The following is a 24,204-nucleotide window of genomic DNA, read 5'->3' as shown; positions in this document are numbered from 1 at the left end:
TACCGAAGTACACAGGCATTGTCACGAAAGCCTTGCTGCAGCACTGAAGCCCAACGTGAACCCCAGTTGCCAGTCAAAACTAATCAGAGATGTTCCATGCTGCTCCAATCCAGAGCCCCTCAAGCAGGCTGCCAGTGCTTTTTTTTTTTTTGCTCTGGGCATTAGTTTGTGTGTGGATTTCTGTGAACTGTCCAGCTCGTCAGTTCCCATTATATGTAACTATTGAATCCAGTGCACAGTATTACGCTATTTGTGACTGGCTGCACACACAATGCATTGCAAAAGCTGATCATTATCAAACATGGTCGATGGACATACAGAATACAAAGTGATTTCTAAGCATCCTGCTAAACCTGTGGGTAAGGTTCAGACTTTTATTGTTGCTTCTGGATCCTCTGCAGACATTTATTAAACCCAAGCTTTTAAAAACTGTGGGTCAATTTGTGGCCCATTCTATGGCCTCATTGTGCTGCTTCTGCCTTGCAAAAGAGCCATAAAGCTACCCTTGAGTGGGAGGCAGGACTGGGCATGGCGAGAGCACGTCGAACTGTGGTGATCATCAGCCAGAATAAACGTCCACTGGTGGCAGTAACAAGCTGGAATGATGTCTGTGCTAAGATATGCCAGGACTGAACCAGCCCCGGGGGATCTTCGTTCCCCATCTCTCTTGAGCTGTGCAGAGTAGAGCTTTGATCCAATTGTTTCTCTGCCCTATTAAGACACTGATTGGTTCACCCTGTTCAAAACACCAATCAGTGGGCTTTGCGTAAGGGAGTTCCACAGAAATCAAGAAATCAGACAGATCGCAGAGCATTGTTTCCTTGTGCTCCTCCGTCTGTCTGCATCCATCTGTTGTCTCTTGTCTCAAACTAAAATTATGAGCCTCTTGGGGCAGAGACCATCTTTTCGTTTTGTGTTTGTACAGCAGCTGGCACAATGAGATCCATGACTAGAGCTCCTGGGCACAACAGTAACTCAAATAATAAATATCAATAATAGAGATGAGCAGTATTAGAATCCATGAAACTCTGCACTCCTCCATTGATAATGGGAGGAGTACGGTTACTCGGAGTTCCAGACCTAGTGATCAATTTCCTGTTTTTCATGCTTTATGTCCCTGCACTACTCCAAAAGATGCTATCTAGTGGTACACACACCAGCTACCAGGATGTCCCTGGCTCCTTCTTGAACCATTATCCTTTGTAAGATTTCCTCCCAACAACAGGTACACTCGAAGCTTGGCCCACACTCTCCTAAAACTCAGCCCAAGTTTGCTGAGATTCATTTCAAAAGAACATCCAAAACCAGCTCGGGCCTACTTTCAGTTTTTGTTAGAGTCTCTCCAAACTCTAATTTGGAGCCATTACTGTAGAATTCTGTCACCTTTATGTATGTATGTAAGTAAGCATGGTTTAATTCAGTTCTGAAGAGCTGAACCTACAGGTAAAAAGACCTGGGCATTTCTTGCTCTGTAGATAGAACTGTATGGCATAGCCATTTTCATCCTGCTATGAATGATACAGGAGTTACAAGCCTGTGGATACTGATGAGTGACTCCTGAGGCACTATGGTTCTCTGAAGTGTTGAACTGTTTGATGAAGCAAAATCAGAATATACCTGAGATTTATGAGGATGCTTGGATCTGGATACAAATTTTGTGGCTAGTCTTTCCCTCCAATGAACTGAACCAAACCCCTGAGGTGCTGTTGCCCCTCCCACAGAGAGGTGAATGGGAATTAACTGTATCCTAGAGGGCAGAAGCCTGCTTCTGAGTCTGATCACTGCCAGCGTTTGGGAGATTGGGATCCAGATCTCAGTTTTGTGGATTGGCCCATCCATGATGAAAAGGAACATTGCTGTAGAATTTCATGATGATAGAGCAAGTCAGATCTGCTCCATATCATCAGATTTCACCAGTTATCCCTTATTTCCCTTTCCCACTTTTTTAGCAAGCAAGTTAATTCACATGAATGTTGTGGTAATTTGTGTATGTAAAAAAAATATATTTTTTTCCCAGTCGTGAAAATAACTTTAGAAGGCCAGTACAATGTAATTTCTCTCGCTGTCTTCCCAACAATAATACTCTTCCTCCTCTCCATCAGCATCAATGGATCCAAGGACTTTGAATATTTTGAGATGAGATGTGAAGGCTCAAGAAAGGCTCTCTTCAAGGATCTGGATGGAAGTGCCCTGGGCCTACAACCACCTGTGTCAGTTTTCCCAAAGTCTAAATCTGAATGGACAGAGTCTTGTTTACACGCTGGTAAGTAGCACACGAAGATTGTTCAGTATCTGAAAAATCTTGCTAAATCTTGGGCAGTGCATTGACTAACCAGTCTTGGGAGACATACCAGTGGGTTGTCATCCTTTGGGATCCTGAATAGCTTGTGGGCTTAGATTCCACAGCACTTTTCATTAAAGGAGGCTGCTTTATATATTGATCAATGGAAGGGCTTGGGAATCTGACCTGCTGTGGGGTGAGGCACTTACCCCTCTGTGCTTTAACTGATCTTTCTGTAAAACAAGGGTGATTATATTTACCCGTCTGCAAAGTGCTTTGGGATCCTTGAATGAGAGGTGCTGTATTAGGGCAAAATAATAAAAATAATAATAATTGTCCCAGTGAGGATTTTTATTCATTTCCTGCTGAGGAGAGTATCTGGCTGAAAATCCAGGCCAGCAGTTCAGAAAGTACTTTCTCTTGTTTAAAAAGACCCATCTTGCTCAGTAACCGCATTCTGAAAGTTCACACAGCAAGACTCCATTCTCATCCTGATTAAAACTCTGCTCTGTGATTCCAAATAAACTCTTTAATTACAATTAGCATTTCCCGAACCTGCTGCTGACGGCGGCCATTTTGCAGAGAAGTCGCCTCATTTGTGACTCCGGCAGTATGGGAGGCTCATGTGAGGGACTGTAATTAATCCCATTTTCTAGCCTGTGCTAAAACTGATTAAACACAAGAAGAACTTTAATCTTTAAACAAAATGTCTAATGTGTACCCAGTAAAGGCTTTCCTCTAAGGATCTCTCCCTCACTGGCTGCTTAGAGGGCTGATTAATACAATGTCTAGGCATAAACATGCTCTTCCCCCCACACCGCCCGCAACTTTCTCTGCCCTGGTTATGAATCACAAGCCAATGCTAATCTCTCAGTAGACACTGCTGTATCATTTGCCATTGGGCACCAACTTATTAAAGCATGCATGCGCACACAGTTCCCGATCATTTTTAAGATCATTTTAAAAGATTTTTACCATTTTTAAAGATACTCAGGCACATAGAAGTTATAAATACCAGGAAACCCCACTGCACTAATGGTGCAACCTGCACTCCACGGGGTTTGTCTCCTTATGTAATGAAGTTGACAACATATGGTAAATGCTGCCTGCCTCCCAGGCGAGAAAAGAATTGTGGTGTTTTCCTCTCAGTGCCCAAATGTGAGTGGCATTTTTTTTCCTTCCCAATTCCAGCCTTAATCCCTGAGTCTTCCTCTTTCAAAACTGCAAGTCCCTTTGTCTTCAGGCTAACATTTGGAAAAGCACAGGTTCATTTGGAGGTGAATTCATAGTTCTCTGTAATACAGAATACTTTGGACAGTGTAATGGAGGTTTCCACATAAGACAATTACAGTCAAATCCAGACCTTGGTCATGACCGCAAAACTCCCATTGGGCCAAATTCTACCTCAGTTATACTAACATAAGGATGGATTAATTCCACTGAATTCCAAATTTATGCTTGTGTAAGCAAGAATAGAATTTGGCTCTTGGAATTCTCTCTCTCTTGATTCCAGATTGCAGAGCTCAGCACTTAACACTTCTCAGTTAATCAGCACCCTCTGTGCCTCCTACTAATATTCACCTGTTACTTAACTGACAGCCAGTTATTCTGCTCACCTCCAGTGGCTTTATGCCCAGACTGCTGCCCTGCAGTTTTTAACCCTGTGCTTACATCTCTAAGCCCAAACCAGAGAAGCTAGCATCATCGGGTAATGTGCAGCATCCCTCCCACTCTCCACTTAGGAACATGTGCTTTCCCAAATGCAGTGTGGCACACACCTTCGCTAGCCCTCTGCAGCCTCTGAATTTGTCCTTCAGCATCATTTTTCAGGACCTTCCAATTTGGGGTGTCCAGTTTGAAGATGTTGGCCGCAGCCTTTGCCTGTCACACACTGAGGTGCAGGCAGTGCAATCTAGTGGTCAGAGCAGGAGTCTGGAGTAGTGGTCGGAACAGAATCAGAGGGCAGAACTGGAGACAAGCCAGTGGTCAGAGCTAGGAGTCAGGAGTTCAAAGGCAGGCAGGCTACAGGGCTGGAGCAGAGCTGGGAAGGGGTGGAGCAAAGACTGGACAGGAAACAGGTCTGGTGCATCTGCAGGCATGGAATGCATGGAGCAGCCACAGTGGTGCTGTTGCTGCAGGGCTTAAATGATGGTCTGTTGGCTCTTCTGACCAATCAGGGAGCACAGTCAATTAGTGAGGGTTTAGGGGGCCTAGCCAAGCTCATTGGGTTACTAGGCAATCGAGACCAGAGGTGGCTGAGTTCCTGACATTCCCCAAAGATCCTACTTATCATAAAAGGAAAGTTAAAGGCAAAATACCATTCACCCTTCAAGGTTAGGAGACCCAATGAATGGAACCCAGATATTCCCCACCCCACACACACACAATAGTGCTGTAGGCTCTGAGTAGGTGGGTTCTCTTAACGGGCATATAATTGAATGGCTCAATGGGAGATTAATGCTATTTCTTTTTTAATCTACTCAGTAACTTCAAATATTTGAAATGCAGGGCATGGCATGGATCTCACTGTTTACTTGTGGTGTTCCATCCCATTTGTCGCAGCCACCTGTTGTTTCCTATCTTACACATAGATTGTAAGCTCTTTGGGAAAGGGGTCATCTCTTAGTTCTATGTTTGTACAGCACCTAGCACAACGGGGCCCTGTTCCATGGCTGGGGCTCTAGGCACTGCCTTAATAGAAATAATAAATAACAGAATCATTGGCTAATAATGTACAAATACTACACAAACATTAACCAAAACCTTCACCTTACATAGCACCATTCAACATGTAGGAAGAAGGAACTGTGGTCCCCAGCAGCTAGGGCACGAGCCTGGGATTCATGAGACCTACATTCAGTTCCCTGCTCTGCGACAGACTTCTTGTGATTTTACAACAGGCACAATTTAGTTTGTACATCTAATTATTTTGTGTTTCCAAAGTGCCATCTTTCCATGGTAGTTATACGACTTCCATTACCATAGTATCTGAGCACCTCCCAATCTTTAATCCATTTGTCCTCACAATGCCCAGGTAAGGTAGGGAAATGCTCTTAGCTCCCTTTTACAGATGTGACACTGAGGCCCAGAGAGAATAAGTGACTTGCCTATGGTCATGGAAGAAGAGCATGGCAGAGCAGGGAATTGAATGTGGGTTTCCCGAGTCCCAGGCTAATATCCTGTGTACTGGACCATCTTTCTAGCTCCTATTTCTTCTTGTTATTTGAAGACACACTCTGGGCCTTTTTGAACTTGAAATAAAATAGACTGATGAAAGTACTGTGAACACACACTTGTTGGCTGTGAGAGCAACCTGACACAAAGATTAATGAAAGAACAAATGCCAGTGGTGAGCAGGGTATTCTGACTGCCTGGCTTCAAAATTGTTCTTGGCTTTATGGGGCTAGCTCTTGAGAAACTTTTTTTTTTTTAAACTTTCTTCATTCTCCTTCTGGAAATGGCAGAGAGATGGTGTTATAGACAGAGAAATGAGGGGGTGGAGTGAGGAACAGAGAAAGGAAATGGTTGTCAGAAAATTTGTCTGCCAATATCTGTGCTTGCAGAGGTCTTTTTCTCTTTCTCTTTAGCTAGAGGGGAAAATACCATTCTCTTTTCCCAAGCAATTATAGGCCCAAAAGATTGAAACTTACTCTACGGCTCTTTAATCTCAGCAGATATTTATGGTTAAACATTAGACTTGGAGCATTCCAGATGTCAGGGTATTAAAGCATAAAGGCTCAGTGGAGTCCCAGAAAATATTAGACTCTTCGGGATATGTGCCTTTGAGTGTTCTCATCTGAGCAGCGAAGGAGACAGCCCTCGGTGTTCTTTTGTACATCCGAAAGGGAGCTCTTACTGTTCCTTATTTCTGCCCTTTAGCATGGCTCCAAATTCAGTACACAGAGTAATCCGCCACCATGTCATGAAATTATTATTATTTATTATTCGGAGTATCCAGAATGACTTCCATGCTGGGTTTATAAAGAGATGCTTAAAAATCCATATGGCTGCATGGGAGCAATTTCTTTGCATATTTCGAGTAGTTTAACTGTTTCAGCTCCCGATCCTACAAACATGGATGTAACTTTACTCACCTAAATAGCTTGCTCACATGTGTATAAGTGTTTGTTGGATCAGAGCCTTAAGAACTTCAGCTATTCTATACCTTTTTCTTCTCATCATTAATAAACCCCATCAATTTCTTCAGAAAAATTACAATTGTTTTCTACATTGTAATAATAAAACCTTGCACGGCCTCAAAGATTTTCCACACATTTTACAAACTTTGATTCATGTTGGATTTATAATACCCCTGTGGGGTAGTCACGTATTCTTATACCCATTGTACAGAATGTGGCACAGAAACTGTGATTTGCCCAAGACCCAAGGTCATGCACTGAATCCCTGCATAAACACCAGGAGTTCTGACAGCCAGTCCCCTAGTTTAAAAACTACACAGCTCTGCACAGACTAGTTCAAAAGTAAGCATGTATTAACTAGAGCCAGTCAAAAAGTGTGTTTTATTTTCTGTTTTGGTTTTTGTTGTTGTTTCCCATCAAAAACATTTGCAGGGTTTTTTTGAGTTTTCATTGAAAACCTAAAATCATCAAAAAAAATAATAAGGCAGAAAATGGACATTTTGCAAAAATTTCCATTAAATTAAAAAAGTCATGAAAATCTTCAATTAAAAGATTTTGACTAGCTGTAGTGTGAACCATTTGATGTTAGGATAGAGATGGCATATAGCTTGGGTTACTTGTAATGAAAATTAATGAAAGAGTTAAATGACTAAATAAGAAACAAGCAAACTACAAACTGAATGAGACCCAAACTATGTTTGAAATTCAAAAAAGTTCAGGAAACATTTTTGTTTAATTTTGATTTTTCTGTGTGGCTCTGTGATTCCCAGGACCAGAAATGGAAATTCCTGGATATTTCAAGAAAGGCTTCTGCTTTGGTACTTTTGATTTGGACAAAATTAAAACAGCTGGAATTATTGAAATAATAAACCTGCTCTCAAAAAATGACTGGTACGTTGTCCATACCAAAGAGGTGTGGCTAAACATCTGAATGCCTGGATGCTAAAAGCTAAGCGAGGCCCCAGTCCTTCAAACTCATATATGTGTGCAATAATAGTCACTTTCCATTAAACAGCTTGCAAGATTGGGGTCCAAAATCTCTGAATGTATAGGGTTTGCCCAAGGTTACATTGAGTGTTAGCATTCTTTAAAATGAACTAAAATGCAAACGTTGGATCTTGGCCATGTCTACATGGTGAGTTATTTTGTGGCAAGCCATGTGTGAATCTACAGCACACCAGCTTGCTGCAGAGTAACCGCCTGCGTGGACACTACATTCCATAACTTTCAGCGTGCTGTAACAGTCTTGACCCAGGACATTACTGCACAACAAGCAGGTGTGCTGCAGATTCATACCTTGGCTTGCCACCCAGTAACTCGCCATGCAGACAAGCCTCTAGATTTTAAACAGTTCAAAGTTCATGGGTATTATGAGCCTGAATCAAAATCCTGGCTCCATTCTATTGCTAATTTTCTCTATTCAATAAAATGCACAAACAGTGCCAGTAAAATGAGCTGAAGGAGACCTATCGGGTGGGACTTTAAAAAACACCCAAGCGACTTATGGGCAAACCTGCTTGAAAATGGTCCATCAACATTACTTTTTGAAGGAAAGTAGCTTTTCAATCAGTGGAAATTTTCATGAAAAAAATTCTCATTTTTGTCAGAAACATGCTGAGGTCAAAAAACTAAAATCTCATTTTGTAAGCAACATTATGATGAATTTTTTTATGAAAACAAAGTATTTATCACAGAGGGAAAAAAAATCACTTAACAGCCAGTTCTACTTAGGTGCATATAAGTCCCACTGAAAATCCTTGAGACTTGTTATCCTAAATCACGGAGGAGCTGTTGAAAATCCAACCTGTTTGTATTCAGCCCTTTTTCATGTCAAAGTGTCAGTTTCTGAAAACATAAGGCTACCCAGAATCTAAGACCAAAACAACAACAAAATAGGTGGTGGGGAGAGGCTTCTGTATTAAAATAAAAATTTAATGAGGGCAGTATTTTCATTAAACAAATAAACATTTCCCTGTAGTGGGTGCTACCCAGACATTGTAGCATGAGAACCTGACAGAGAAATTGACTTTCATAAACAAAAGTGAAACTACCCAGTCTGTTTTCATTCTCCAGTCTGAAAGAAATGTAAAATATTAGCATAACTGTCAAACATCAGTTAATTTTTTTTTAATCTTTCAGTGTTAGTAATCAGGTTCTTTGTTTGTGCCAGAGGTGAAGATATTTTGTGTTTGAAAATATTATTTTTAATCTGACAGTGTCTCTCTTAGTATATTACAAATATACTAAACAAATACTGGCTATGTATGATCGTATAGTGCAGCTGTATTAAAATGTGAGAAAAATCATCTGTTTGCTGGATTTGAAAAAGCTACAAAAATCAGCTCCAAATTTTGAATATTTTCCACTAACGCAGGTTTTTTCACAGACAAACTTCCTTTTGTTTTAACAAATGACACGTGGAAGATGTGGCTTTTCAGTGCTAAAAATAGCAGTGGAGAGAATTAAAGGGAAATTGTCAAGTTATTTAAAAAACACTTACCTGCTATGATCAGAAAAGTTGGTTTTCTGAAATTGTCATGAATATATGACTTCTGACAGAACTCTGGTTGAGATCTCAACAGAACTCATGTTAAGACCAAGCTTTGAAGATGACTGATGGCTATTACACTTTGTACTCTAGCGAGGACAAGTTTTAAATATCTGTGGCCTGCCATTGTGAGCTGAGGGAAATGAATTGTTTTGGTTGTCTAACAACAACCCTGGTGGATCATGGAACCTGGGGACTAAAATCAGGCATCTCTACTGCTTGAGTCATAGGACCAGCTTCATTAAGATGGGACAACAGCACACTAAGAATCCTGTTAGGCAGTCCAGCCATTAAATGGGGACAGAGGCCTATGGTGTCAGCATGGGTCTGCATGCTAAGGGGAGGCTACAACCAGAAGGCAAGAGTTCTGCCTATACATCATATTCCTTGCACTACTCTTCCTGCTCTCCTCCCAACAGATTTATTTCATGGGGTTTCTGCTGAATTTACTCTCTGTGGATGTTGAAGGAGCAAGCCAAGTTGGGGGTGTGGCGGGGGGGGGGGGAGAGCTTGGCCAGAATGGGGCCTTATGGATGAAAAGGACATTTTCCTGTTTTGGAAAACTGTAAGATGCTATCGCTGGAGTTAATAGATATCTTAGCAGCCAAGTAACTATAGCAGGTTACCTGTTTCAAAGGTATTTGTCCCTTAGCTTTGATACAACAGCATTTGGCATGTGATGACATGGCATTTCCTGTTGTCGAACAGGACATGGCATGTCCTGTTAATGTTACAAGCATTAAGATATAGAGGAAAAAAAATTCTATAGCCAAGATACCATCTCAGCAATAAGTGCACATTACTCTTCACGTACACCATAACCCGCTACTGCACACTCCTACAACAGAGAGACACTAAGGCTATGTCTACACTACAAATGTACACTGGAATAACTAAATCACTCAGGAGTGTGAAAAATCCACACCTCTGGACAACACAGTTATACTAACCTCGCCCCCCTGTAGAGACAGTATTATGTCAACCGCAGGGATTCTCCTGGTCACCTCCTCGCATGGCAGTGGATTAACTGTGCCAACAAGAGAAGCTCTCCTGTCAGCGTAGCAGCATCTTTACTGAAGCACTTATGGATGTTGTTAAACTAAATAGGTTGAGTTCCTTGAGTCTATTCCTACACAACATGCTTTCTAATCCTTTAATCTTTCTTGTGGCTTTTCTTTGAACCCTTTCCAATCTATCAACATCCTTCTTGAACTGTGGGCACCAAAACTGGACAGCGGTCGCACCAGTGCCAAATGCAAAGTAAAGTAACTTCTATTCCTACTTGAAGTTCCCCTGTTTATGCATCCAAGGATTGCATTAGCTCTTTTGGTCACAGAGTCACACCATCATCCACCACCACCACCTCAAATCTTTTTCAGAGTCCCCCATCCTGTAAATATGGCCTACATCCTTTGTTCCTAGCCATATTAAAACACATATTGTTTGCATCACATCCAGTTTACAAAGCAATCTAGATTGTTCTGAACCAGTGACTTGCCCTCTTCATTATTTACCACTCCCCCAATTTTTGTGTCATTGGCAAACTTTATCAATGATGATTTTATGTTTTCTTACAGGTCATTGACGAAGGTGTTAAATAGAAATCAGACTTCTTGATGACAATTCCTCATTCACAGTTACATTTTGAGATCTACCAGTTAGCCAGTTTTTAATCCATTTAATGTGTGCTATGTTAATTTTATTGTCATTCTAGGTTTTTAATCAAGATGTCATGTGGCATCAAAATGTCAAGTCAAATGTCTTACAAAAATCTAAAGACATGTACACAAGTGCTTATGTTGGCAAAACTTTTGTCACTCAGGGATATGAAAAAAATACACCCCTGTGTGATGCACAGTGGTATGTCAGTGGAAGATGCTCTCCTGCTGACATATGTATCACCCTTCATTGAGATGGTTTTATTATGTCAAGGGAAGAGCTCTTTCCCGTCAGCATAACGGGGCTCCACAAGTGCTTTTACAGCGGCACAACTGTGTCAGTACACTTGTAATTGTAGACATGGCCTAAGTATATTATGTCAACAATACTACCTTTATCAACCAAACTTGTAAAAAAAAATCATCAAAAAAAAATCAAGTTAATTTGAAAAGGTCTGTTTTCCATAAACCCATATTGATTTGTGTTAGTCACATTACCATCCTCTAGTTCATTATTAATTGAGTCCCATGTCAGCTGCTCCATTATCTTGCCCACAATCAATGTCAGGCTGACAGGCCTAGGACTACTTGAGTCATCACTTCTACCCTTTTTAAAAGTTGGCACACATTATCTTTCTTCCAGTCTTCTGGAATTTCCCTAATGCTCCAAGAGACTTATTGAAAATCAACATTCATGGTCCAGTGAGCTCCTCAGTCAGCTCTTTTAAAACTCTTAGATGCAAGTTATCTGGACCTGCTGATTTTAAAATGTCTATCTTTTGTAGCCTTTGTATAATATCCTCCAGAGATAGTAGTGGAATGGAAAGAGACTATCGTCACAACATTTCTCAGATATAGAACAGCTCTGCCTTTCCTGCATTATTATTGAAAATACAATCATTTCCATCTAGTAATGGACCAATACCATTTCCATCTAGTAATGGACCAATGACTCTAATGAAGACCTTCTTATTGCCTTTAAATCTGCTAGCCATAGATTTCTCCTTGTGCCTCTTGGCTTCCTTTATCAATTTTCTACAATACCTAACTTCTGATTTATATTAATTACTATCAACCTTGCATTTCTTTCATTTGCTATATATTGTTGATTTTACAGCTCCCTTCAATTCCGAGTTGATTTTTTTTTTTTAAACCAGCAGAGCTTTTTTCTCAGTTGTGGGACTGTGGCTTTTAGGGCATCTAATAAGGTTCTTAAATAATTCCCAATTATCATTCACATTTTTCAGATTAAATTCTTCCTCCCAGCTGATTTGGCTTATAATATTTTCCACCTTTATAAAACTGACCCTTTTAAAGCACCAAGTGTGTATATCACTGGTCTGGACTTCATTCTTTTTGCATATTTTAAATGTGATCAGGTCATGATCACTTGTACCTAAGTTGCCATTAATTTTTAGTTCTGTGATCAATTCCTCTTTATCTGTCAAGACCAGGTCTAATACAGAATTGTCCCGTGTTGGCTGCAACACTGTTAAAGTTAGAAACTTGTCAGCTATAATATTTGGAAAATTTGTTTTTTGGTTTTTGTCCTGACAGCATAAAACCTCCAGCATGTGCCACTCAAACTGAAAACCTCCATGATCACCCAGTTGTTTCTTTCCCTACACATTGTAATTAATAGGTGTGTAAGGAAGTGATCATCCTGTTCCCCAGTATGATTTGGTGGTCTATAGGAGACTCCAACTAATACCCCGTCTTGTGCTTTATCTGTTAGGACATCGATCTGTAAGCATTCAAGACCATTTTCTTCTTATCAGTGACTCTGAAACAGGTATTGCCATTTTTGACACAGAGTGCCATGCCCCCTCCCCTTTTAACCAAGTAATCCAGTAGTTCTCAAACTTTTGCACTAGTGACCCCTTTCACATAGCAAGCCTCTGAGTGTGACCCCCCCATAAATTTATTTTTATATATATATATATATATATATATATATATATATATATATATATATATATATATATATATATATATATATATATATAAAACACTATTATAAATGCTGGAGGCAAAGTGGGGTTTGGAGTGGAGGCTGAAAGTTCGGGACTCCCCATGTAATAACTTCATGACCCCATGAGGGGTCCTGACCCCCAGTTTGAGAACCCCTGAAGTAATCCTTCCTAAATATGTTATCTCCATTGAGTTTTATATTCCAGTTGTGTGAATCATTCCACCAGGCTTCAATAATACCAACTAGATTGAATTTATGCTCATAAATAAGCAAATCATTTTCCTCTTGTTTGCTATATAGGCTCCTAGCATTGGTGGATAGACCATTAAAAAATACTTATCTTCATGCCCTTTGGTTTCTTGAATAATTTTGTTCTCAACATCTTGATTTTTGTGCTGAGGGCCCATATCTTCCCTTTTTTACCCTAGCCTTTTGCTATTAGTTTAATGCCCTCTTGACAACTGTAGCCAGCCTGTCCCCAAAAAGATTGGTCCCCCTTCTGTTGAGGTGGAGGCCATCCTAACTATAAAGCCCCTCCTCCACACAGGTAGTGGACCAATGTCCCACAAAACTAAAGTCCTCCACCCTATACTGCTTTCCTAACCAGCAATTCACTTCCAGAATCTTCTGCCCTCTATCTTCCTTTCTTGTGGGATAGGAGGGATCTCTGAAAAGATTGTTTAGATAGTCGTCTTCTGCTCACTTCTGAGTATCCCGAAGTCATCTGCTATCCCCGATTTAGTGTCATTAATGCCAATATAAATCATCACCAGTGAATCCATGCCTGTTGCCTACAGAAGCCTCTCTGATCTTAACATGACATCCCATGTCTTGGCTCTGTCTTGTTGTCCACCTGTCCCTTGCAAAACGTTCTTTTGATTCTTGATTTAGGTGCATAGTTGAGGATGTAGATAGCTAACTTTAGGCACCCACGTTTAAAAATGTTGTCCTGATCCCACGTCTCTGTCTCTCCGCATAAATGTGGGAGGCTAATAATCTAGGGTGTTGCAAGGAAGTATTCTGGTAATGGGGTGCTCTCTACATAAGAGAGAGAGACACAGCTAAAGAATAACTAGTTAGTTTGTAAAGATTCTCTCCCTGACCCCACACTCTCAGGGTATGTCTACACTGCAAAAAACAAAACAAAACATAGCCACAAACCTTAGAGCCTAGATCAATTGACTCAGCCTCCTGGGGCTTGTTCCCAGTTGGCCTGGAGCCGGGGCTTTGAAACCTGACAAGGCGCATGGGTCTCAGAGCCTGGGCTCCAGCCTGAGCAAGAATGTCTACATGGCTGTTTGAAGCCCTGTAGCATGAGTCTGAGGCTTTTGACCCAGGCTCTGAGATTTGCTGCTGCAGGGCTCTTTTGCAGAGTAGATGTATTCTCAGGCCCTCTTGGCCTGTCTGCCTCCCTGCTTGCTGGATCTTAGCCCATCAGAAAGGCTGGCAAGTGGAAGTGGAAGGATGGGTCACATAGGTTATGTCTACACTGCACAGTAACCCCAGGCTCTGATTCAGGTTTGAGCCCAAGCTCCCCTTCTATCCACACACAAATCAGCCTGACTTGAGACCCAGGTCCTAGGAGCCTGCTAGGGTAGTGAGTCAAACCCCAAGTCCCAATGAGACTCCGGTCCAAGCCCTGTCTTTTTTTGCGGTGTGGATGCAGATTAAGCCACAGACCCGAATCAGAAGGTCTGCATAGCACAATATGGACCCGTTAGTACTGGTGTGAGACCGGGGCTCAGTAATTGTAAACCCATGTTTACAACAGGATAGGTGCTCAAATCTGGGCTTGGAAACACTGAGTGCATGTGCCTAGGTCCCACAGACCTGGATTTACTGTGCAGTGTAGCGGTACCCATAGAAAGTGGTGTTTGGGGGTGAGGAGGTTTTGCAACAGTTGGGAAGCAGGGTGGAGGGAGACTCCTAACCTGGAAACTTCCCCCGCACCCCTTTGAGTAGCTTCCCCTACCTGTCCCCTCAAACCCTCTTACAAACAGCCATCTCTTTGTTATTGTAAGTGTTTCACTATTATTTATTATTTCAATCCCAGCAGTACCTAGAGACCCCAGCCCAGATCAGGGCTCCTTTACTAGGCACAGTGCAGACACATGGCAGTCTTGTCCCTAGAAAGCTTACAATCTCACTAGACAAGGCAAAGTGGGGGGAGAAACGGAGGCAGGGAGGTGAAATGACTTGGCCAAGGTCACATGGCAGGTCAGTGGCAGAGCCAAGACTAGACCTCAGCAATCCTGACTTCCTATCCACTAGACCATGCTGCCTCTCAAGCATTTGTGGGCGCTGCATATAGACATCAAAGAGAAACTAGATCCTTATGTTTATGCAAATGCAATACAAATGTGACCTGTATCTCAAAGCATAATTGTATTATTTTCCCTAGATCTTTAAGGCATATCCACAATCCGGCCAACCCCCTGACTGTTAGTTTGCAGAGCTTTACAAGGGAAACAGTGCACTTTGCAACAATTAATTTTTGCAGAGGAAGCAGCCTGTTTAAAGACGCCTGCAGCAGTCTCTAAAATATGTGTTGTTTTTCAAGGCCACCAGACACACGGTGTTGGCTAGGTTAGCTAATAAACAAAACAACAATGCAAAACCCCAGCCTCATGGGGCTTGCAGGAAAAGGGGATGAGAAGTCAAATGAATAATGTTTACCTGCTAGGGGTGGGTGAAGACTGTAATTGTTTAGCCTCCGGCAGATCCCTGCAAGGGTTAAAAATGACAAAGATATTAGTTGGCGAAGGCTAAGATTGTTGGTTTGGAGCTCTCGGCAATACACAGACTGTTATTTACCGGACTTGGTCGATTTACTTCTTAATGCAATAATGACCTGTGAAATGAAACGTGAGCTAGACAATTGTTCCTCATTGTTTCCAGTAAAACATCCTTTCATACCCCATTAAACCACCATTAATTCCATATGAAAGAGAAGCAGGCACAAACACCAACACACTCTCTCTCACTCTCTTTCTCTGTGGACCTGATCCAGAGCCCACTGACATAAATGAGACTTTTTCTGTCGAATTCACTCGGCTTTGGTTCACACCCCCGCACCCTGTTAGCCAGATTCCCAAGTAAAGAGCACTCACAATAGGGGAGAGATTTTCAAAAGAGTTCTGCATCCAGCAGGATCCCATTGCGAGACTAAGGGCTTGTCTACAGGGTGACATTCAGGAAAATTAATCTGAATTAAATAAAGGTGTCAATTTCATGTTGATTAGTTAAACCACTTCAAACTCCTGTGTGAACACCTTCATTCAGAATTAAAGTGCCCTTAATTTGGTTTAGTTTAGTTCACTTCCAAAGTTAATTAAACTCAGGTCTGGTCTACACTACAGACCTATATCGGTATAACTACATCACTCAGAGGTGTGAAAAATTCAGTTATATCCATCTAATTTCCCTTCCCCACCACACCCAGTGCATGGGCGGCAGGTTTGTAGAAATTTTGGTGGTGCCCAGAAACCCCCCCCGCCCAAACTCCGCCCCTCTAAAGCTCCACCCCCCCACCTGCCCAAGGCGCTGGGAGGAGGTCTGGGGTGCAGGGTACAGGTGCTGGGAGGAGGTCTGGGGTGCAGGGTGCAGGCGCTGGGAGGGAGTTTGGGGGAAGGAGGGAGGGGATGCAGGGGTGGGGCTGGGTTTGGGGTGGGGCTGAAGATGAAGGGTTTGGGCTGTGGGAGGGGGCTCAGGGCTATGGCAGAGGGTTAGGGTGAGGGCTGTGGGGTGGGGTGGGGCTGAGGATGAGGGGTTCATGATGCAGGAGGGGGCTCAGGTTTGGGGCAGACAGGATGCAGGGGGATGAGGGCTCTGGCTGGGGCTGGGGATGAGGGGTTTGGGGTGTGGGAGGGGCTCAGGGTGAGAGTAGGAGTGTGGGGGGTGAGGGCTCTGTCTGGGACGGGGATGAGGGGTTTGGAGTGTTGGAGAAGTTCAGGGCTGGGGCAGAGGGTTGGGGTGCAGGAGGGTGTGAGGGCTCTGTCTGGGTCTGGAGATGAGGGGTTTGGGGTGCTGGAGGGGGCTCAGGGCTAAGGCAGAGGGTTGGAATGCAGGGGGATGAGGGCTCTGGCTGGGACTGGGGATAAGGTGTTTGGGGAGTTGGAGGGGCTCAGGGCTAGGGCAGAGGGTTAGGGTGTGGGTGTGTGTGTGAAAGCTCTGGCTGGGGGCTCTGGGGTGGGGCAAGGCTGGGGATGAGTTTGGGGTCCAGGCAGGTTGCTGTAGGATAGGGGCCAGAGAGGAGAGCTCACCTCAGCCTTTTCCCTGCCAGCAGCAGCAAGCTCTGGGGGAGGAGCCCCCCTTTCCCACCCCCCCAGCAGCAGCAGCACACTCGCCCCCACCAGTGTCCCTGCATGTGCTCCTAGGGCCCCTCTCAGGTCCAGGAATCTCCCTTGCCTCCCCCGTGGTGGGTGCCGAAGGGTGCTGCGTGCGCCTCCTCCAGTGCTGTTGCCCCTGACTGTAGCCTCACTGGGGGTGGAGGAGGGGACTGCTTCCTTGCCCAGCATGGGGCAGGAGCAGTGACTGGGACGGGGGGGGGAGGCTGTGCCGGTGGAGGGTCCCGCCAGAAAAGGTAAGGGTCTGAGGAGGAAGGCAGGCTCAGAGTCAGTTGCCCTGGCAGTTGACGTGGGGAGTACTAGGACTCTGCGGCAGCAATTGCTGCAGGGAGGCAGCATGGAGCTGCACAAAAGAGGCAGGGACACTCTACTCCCTTCGGGGCCCAGGAACGTGCACGGGACCAGCAAGAGGGGACTGGGGGACACTCGGGGGAGGCGCGGAGGGGGCAGCAGGTGGGGCCGAGGGGGAAACCCAGCCCCAAACATTGGTGGAGCTGGGCCCGTGGGCTCTGAATATTGCTGATGCCCAGGCACCATGTGGGTATATAACTTGCCGCCCATGCCCCAGTGCAGACAGTGGTAAATCAGTGGGAGAGCTTCTCCCACCAACATAGCTACCACCTCTCGGGGAGGTGGATTAACTATGCTGACAGGAGAGCTCTCTCCCATTGGTTTACATTAAAGTGCTAAAGTGGTGCAGCATTTTAAATATAGATTTGCCCTAAACCGAATTCAGGCCACTTTAATTCTGAATAACAGCACCCCACAGGGATTTAATACGGTTTAACTAATCCACTTCAATTCCACATAATCTTTAGAGCTGTTTGGAAAAAGGGGATTTTGTCCCATGGAAAATTTTGCGGAGAATGAAAACAAATCACTTTTGTCAACATTTTTCAGAGAAATTTTTGAGTTTTCATTATAAAAAAAAAAAGAAGAAAAAGAAAGAAACTGAAAAGCTTATGGCCAAAAATGTTTTGGTTTTGAGTTTTTTGAGGAAAAGCTGAAATTTTCCACTGAAAGCAGACCCTGTGAAAATGTAAATTTAGTCAAAACCCCAAGTTTCTGTTGAAAAACAGTTCTGATAGGATATTTTCAATCAGCCCTAATCATCTTGGCTAATTTAGAAATGTTTCAGGTCAGATCCTGATCTCAGTTATACCTGTGTCTATCCGGAGTGAGTCCAGTAAAGTCAGTAGAGCTACTCTGGATTTACGTGGCTGAAACTGATATCAGAATCTGGTCCAAAATCCATGAGAAGTTGTAACTCAACAGCTAATTTCTCCCGAGGTAGGACATGTGGTGGATTGATTTTTTGTAATCAATCAATTGATAACGGTGTGCCACATGCAAGAAAATAACTGGAAAACAAAAATAAGATGAGATATTTTTGTTGTCACAACTCTTGGAGGGAACATACCAATTAACTACAAATCATGGCCTAATATTTATTATTTTATTATTATTATTTATAATATTTATTATTATATTTATTTTAAAAAATAGTTTGTAAAAGTAGAAAGAACTAAAGTCCCTTGCGGCTAGCTGCCCTGGGGCTCTCACATGCAGAGGGCCACTTTCCAAGTAATTAAAATGCAGGGAGGCCTACCAGCCTGGCATATGTTTGAAGCAGAAAAAAATGGGGGTGAGCAGTGACAAGAGCCTTCCTTTACTGCAGGGGCCATTCGTACATTGCATCAGCCATGTTAATTGAAGGCAAGGCTATGAAAGTGACATCACTTGAGCTTAGCTCACGTCCTTTCAGTTTTGCTGGTAACGTTTTTATGATTAAGTAATGGCTTTTTAGTTGTGTGATTGGTTTGCATACCCAGGCTTTTATTATTATAATTTCACTGAATATCAAACTCAGCGAGACTGTGTCATATGGTTATAAGTTTAGCTTAATTGGATGCAATTGATCTTTGGCTGCTGTCTGCATTTTGGTGCCTAGTTCACCACTTTGAGGCCTGATCTTGCAAGCTGCCTCCACGTACATTGATTTCCATAAGAGTAATCTGAGTAGAGGATTTGTAGAGTCAGGCCTTTGCTTTCTTTCTCCATGACGCTTAAAATACCAGAGGATCCGCTTGCTGGAAATGACTGATAGGACAATGCTGGGCGTTTTCCTTCTTCCTGAAATGGTAACATTTGAAAGACACATCATTAGGCACTCAGTCGTGTGCTCAGCAGTGTGGAAGAATAAGGAGGTGCTCCCTAGCCTGGACCCCACATCTCATCAGATTCTCTGCAGGCTGGGGGAAGGTGGTCACCACCGGGCTGCTGCTCCTGGGGCTTGGATTTAGGGGCAGGATACCCAAGTGACCACCTAGGTTAGGGGTGGTTGCCAGGCTCAGGATGCTGTTTTTGTTGTTAGGGAGAAAAAGCAAAATAGAATGTTTGAAGTAAAATATTTCAGGTATTCTGTATAGGGATGTATTTTTCTCTGAGCTCTTAGAATGTTCTGGACCTTTGTAGACTTTCATGGAACATTCCAGACTTTTTGAGAACTACATTTCGCTCAACCCTCCTGGAATGTTGTCAGCTGTGTCCTCACTGTGCTTCAGTTTGCGAGGGTGAAGGCGAGCAAAGCGACCTTTTGAGCTAAAGGACTAGGTTTAACAGTCTAAGGCTGTTGCCTGCTGTAATGCTATTTAATACTGCACAGTTCAATTTCTTGACGTTAGTACATTTCAGTTATTCTTAAAATTAAATAGTTTCTATAAGCTTAGAGAAAAGAATTTTTTGTATTTGCTTATACATGGCATGAATAAATACAGATGTATAGATCTTAGCATGCAAAATTAGCATCTTATATGACAGGGATAAATCATGCATGGACATTGTGCATCAAAGTTGTGAAACAGGCTACACATGCAATAAAAATAAGATATTTGAAATTTTAACAAATGGAGTGGGGGGGTCACATAGACGCTTCTCGCCTGGGGCACCATTTGGTCTAGAGCCAGCCCTGTGTGAGAGTGAAAGCTGGGGCAAGAAGTGAATAGAGCTGTTGCTCCACATTGCCACCCCTCAACCTCAATACGCTGGTTGGAGAAGTGGCTGGTGCAGTTTATTTCCCCCACAGAGCAAAGAGGGGAGGGTGGGTTCTGAGCCACAACTGGGTTGCTGCCCATGCTCTTATGATTGTATAAAGTGCCATTCCGGTCCTTAGCATGTAACCTCTTCGGGGAAGGGACAGTCTCCTACTGCCTATTGGACTGCACCTAAGACAGTGAGGTCCTGATCTCAGGTTAGGCCTCTGGGAGCTGTTGCAATACAAAGAATACATAATACTGGTCAGAAGCAGCTAATCTACAAGAATGACAAATTTAAAAGAAGCGTTGTTTCTAAAGAGATGCCGGTCCAGATTCTGTTCTGATTTACATCACTTTGCAACTCCATTGGGCTTGATTCCCATTTACTGGTCTAGCAGTCAGTGTAAAAGTGCCTTCAAGCACGTGTAAATGTAAATTGGTCCCATTTTACACTAAAGGGGCCTTAAAGCTTGTCCACACATGTTGCTATTCAGGAAGAACTATTCCTGATTAACTCCATATATGGACTCTCTTAGGGCTTGGCTACACTTTCAAGTTAGAGTGCATTAAAGCAGCCCCAAGCACCCTAACTCCCGACCCATCCACACTGGCAAGGCACTTAGAGTGCCTGAACTCTGCAGCTGGAGTGCTCCTGGTAGTCCACCTCCACGAGAAGCATAACGCTTGGTGCACCTAGGCTGAAACTCCCGGGCATCAGTGTGAATGAGGTGTTGCATTACTGAGCAGTGATTGGCCTCCGGAAACGTCCCATAATCCCTTTAAGTCAAGTGGCCACTCTTGTCATTGCTTTGGAATTGGTTGTAGGAATGCGGATATCCCTTTTCAAAGCTCCGTTTCTGACAGACAGCATGCTTATCTGCTCTGGGACAAAGCAACCATTACTGTGGAATGCTGCTTGCTGTGAGTGTGAGAGAGAGAGGTGGGCGGGGGAGGGGGGAGAGGAGGGTCTGACCTTACAAGACAGTATGCTGACACACTCTCAGCCCCCCACAAACCAACTCTCTCTCCCGCCACATACACACAACACACTCCCTCTCACACTCCGCCTCCCCCGACCCCATTTGAAAATCAGGTTGCAGCCACTTGAACGCTGAGATAGCTACCACAATGCACTGCTCTCTGTGGAATTGCAATTGCTGCTAATGCGGCCGTGCCAGTGCGCCATGAATCTGACAGTGTGAACACACTGCAGCGCTTTCCCTACTGCACTCTCCAAGGCCTGGTTTAACTCACAGCGCTCTACATCTGCAAGTCTAGCCATGCCCTTATTCCAGAATTAGGCCTGGTCTGCACTTAAAATTTAGCTTGACATAACTACGGCGCTCAGAGATGTGAAATATCCACACCTCTGGGTGCCATTCCTAGGTTGACCTAATGCCCAGTGTAGACATAGACCGGTAGACGGAAGAATGGACCTGACTACCATCATTTGAGGAGGTGGAATTCTTACAGTGACAGAAAAAGCCCTTCTGGTGTCCTCTTTTTACAGTGTGGGCTTACAGCAGCATAGCTCCAGCACTGTAGTGTAGACATGGCCTAAGAGTGTCCACACATGGAGTATTTCCCAGTTACAGCTGTTCCTGAAAAACTTCAACTCCATGTGTAGTTAAGCCCTTAGTGTAAATGAGAACAGGGCCCATTGACTTCAGGCTATTTTAGCCAAGAGTTTAACCAGCTGAACTGAAGCTCGGAAATGAATATTTGTCATAAAGATAATGATGTAGATCATTTAAAAAAAACAAAACTATATGAGTGTTGTGAACTTCTGTTTTGGTGAATCTTTTTGCATTTGTATGTATGTTTGCATGTGATGATCCCATGAAGGGTGTAAGCCTGTGTAGTCTGCCCAGTCTTTATTCAAGACAAAATGTCATTGAAGTCAGAGGGGAATTTTGCCTGAGTAGAGACTGTGGGCTGAGTGATTAGACTCTAGGCCAGGCCTGCACAACATATGGCCTGCGGGCCGCATGCGGCCCGCAGAGGCTCACTGTGCAGCCCGTGGCTGGGAATCAAAGGGCTCTGGGCTGCCTGCAGCCGCGGGCAGCCCAGAGCCCTTTAAATCTCAGCCACTGCCGGGATTCAAAAGGCTCTGCGCTGCCAGCAGCAGTGGGGAGCCCTGAGCCCTTTAAATCTCAGCCGCTGCCGGGATTCAAAAGGCTCTGGGCTGCCCGCAACAGAGGGGAGCCCAGAGCCCTTTAAATCTCAGCCCCAGCCTGGATTCATAGGGCTCTGGGCTGCCCGCAGCAGCGGGGAGCCCAGAGCCTTTTAAATCCCAGCCGCCAGGGCTGGCTTTTGGCCAATTCAACCAATTCCCCTGAATCAACCCATCCCTAAGAGGGCCCCATGCCCAAGCCCCAGTACGGTGTACTGGCAAAAGCCAGTGTGCTGTACCGGGGTGGCCCAGCTTCCCCAGGGAGCAATTTAAAAGGCCTGGCCAGGCCCTTTAAATTGCCACCAGAGCACCACTGCTGGAGCCCTGGGATAGGGCTGTGGGGCTCTGGGGGCTATTTAAAAAGTCCGGGGCTCCCGTCGCTTCTTCCACCCCAGCCCTTTAAATAGCCACCGGAGCCCCACTGCTTCCCCAGGGTTCCCGTGGCTATTTAAAGGGCTGGAGCGGTAGAATCAGGGGAGCCCAGGGCCCTTTAAATAGCCCCTGAGCCCCGGGCTGCTGCTGCTACCCTGGTGGGGGAGGGAGGAGGAGGGGGCACTAATCATACAGGATGGGCTGTACGCCCTCTGCCTGTATCAGCTGCCCGCAGCCAACCCCTGCTGCACCCCCTGCCCACACCAGCCCCTCACTTCCTGCCCTGCCTGCACCAGTTCCTGTCTCCAGCCAGCCCCGCACCCCCTGCCTTGCCTCCAGCCAGCCTCTGCCGCACCGCCTGCCCTGCCCGCACCAGCTCTGCACCCCCTGCCCTGTCTCCAGCCAACCCCTGCCGCACCCCCCTGCCTAAAGCCAGCCAGTCTCACACTCCTTTGTCTCCAATTCTGCCAACCCATGCCGCACTCCCCGTGACCCTGCCTGAAGCCAACCAGCCCACCCCACACCCCCTGTCTCCAGCCTGCCCCACACCCCTTGCCCAGTCTGCAGCCAGACCCTACCTCCAGTCCCTTCCCCCCCACCTCCAGTGAGCTCCATGTCCACTGGTGCCCTGCAGTTCCCAGAGAAGTAACCCTGCACACCTGCTTCAATGAGGTGGGCAGGGAGCAGCTAGGACCCACACATGTGCACCCTAGCACACTCTCAGGGAGTGGCGAAGCTCATTTCTAGTTCAAACCTATCTTTTTAAAAAATAACTTTAGGTAGGGTTAACATACATCTGTATTTTCCCGGACATGTCAGGCTTTTAGGTTCTTAAATCCCATCTGGGAGGAAAATATGGACGTTTGGTAACCCTACTGGTACAAAAAATACATACTGTGGCAGAACATTTTATAGGGAACCAGTTGCTAAGAAATGAAAGGGTTTTTTTTTTACTTTTCTTTTTTTTTCAGTCATCCCTGCCAGGGCCCTGCCGACAATGTTCGAATTGGGCCCCGCATTTCCTAAAGCCAGCCCTGCCAGCCGTGGTCGGGAATCAAGGGGCTCTGAGCTGCCCTCAGCAGCGGGAAGCCCAGAGCGCGTTTAATTCCAGCCACGGCTGGGATTCAAAGGGCTCTGGCCTGCCCGTGGCGAGCCCAGAGCCCTTTTAATCCCAGCTGCTTCCGGAATTCAAAGGGCTCTGGGCTACCCGCAGAGATTCCCGGCCGCGGCTGAGATTTAAAGGGCTCAGGACTCCCCGCCGCCGCGGGTAGCCCAGAGCCCTTTGAATCCTGGAGGTGGCTGAGATTTAAAGGGCTCAGGGCTCCCCACGGCTACAGGCAGCCCAGAGCCCTTTGAATCCCGGCCGCAGCTCCAGCAGATGGGCTGGAGCTGGGATTTAAAGGGCTCAGGCTCCCCTCAGCAGCAAGATATCAGGGCCCTTTAAATCCCTGCCCCAGCCCTGCAAAGCTCCAGGTTCCCCCAGCCGGCGGAGCCCTGGGCCCTTTAATTTGACCCTGAGAGCTCCCAGCCACCTCTTCAGCTGGAAGCCACTGGTTGATTTAAAATCAAGTATCACCTCCCCACCCTCAACCTTCCTTTTTGGCCCACTGCTGTTTTGATGGTGTGGCGCTGGAGAAGGAGGGTTTGTTTCTGCAGGGCTGGGCAGTGCTGGGGGGAGTG

General features: G+C 44.9%; 1 protein-coding gene across 5 annotated transcripts in view; it reads left to right on the top strand.

The window, feature by feature from the left end:
- The window catches only part of PKHD1 (PKHD1 ciliary IPT domain containing fibrocystin/polyductin), a 382,755-nt gene that overhangs the window by 282,949 nt on the left and 75,602 nt on the right, over positions 1-24,204 (top strand). For all 5 annotated transcript variants that reach the window (XM_050948683.1, XM_050948684.1, XM_050948682.1 and 2 more), the window contains one exon: positions 2,103-2,263. In XM_050948683.1, the coding sequence (XP_050804640.1) occupies positions 2,103-2,263 (161 nt within the window). The remainder of the gene's footprint in view (positions 1-2,102; positions 2,264-24,204) is intronic.

The sequence above is a fragment of the Gopherus flavomarginatus genome, chromosome 4, assembly GCF_025201925.1.
Source record: "Gopherus flavomarginatus isolate rGopFla2 chromosome 4, rGopFla2.mat.asm, whole genome shotgun sequence".
Taxonomy (NCBI): domain Eukaryota; kingdom Metazoa; phylum Chordata; order Testudines; family Testudinidae; genus Gopherus; species Gopherus flavomarginatus.
This window is presented reverse-complemented; position numbering and strand designations above follow the sequence as displayed.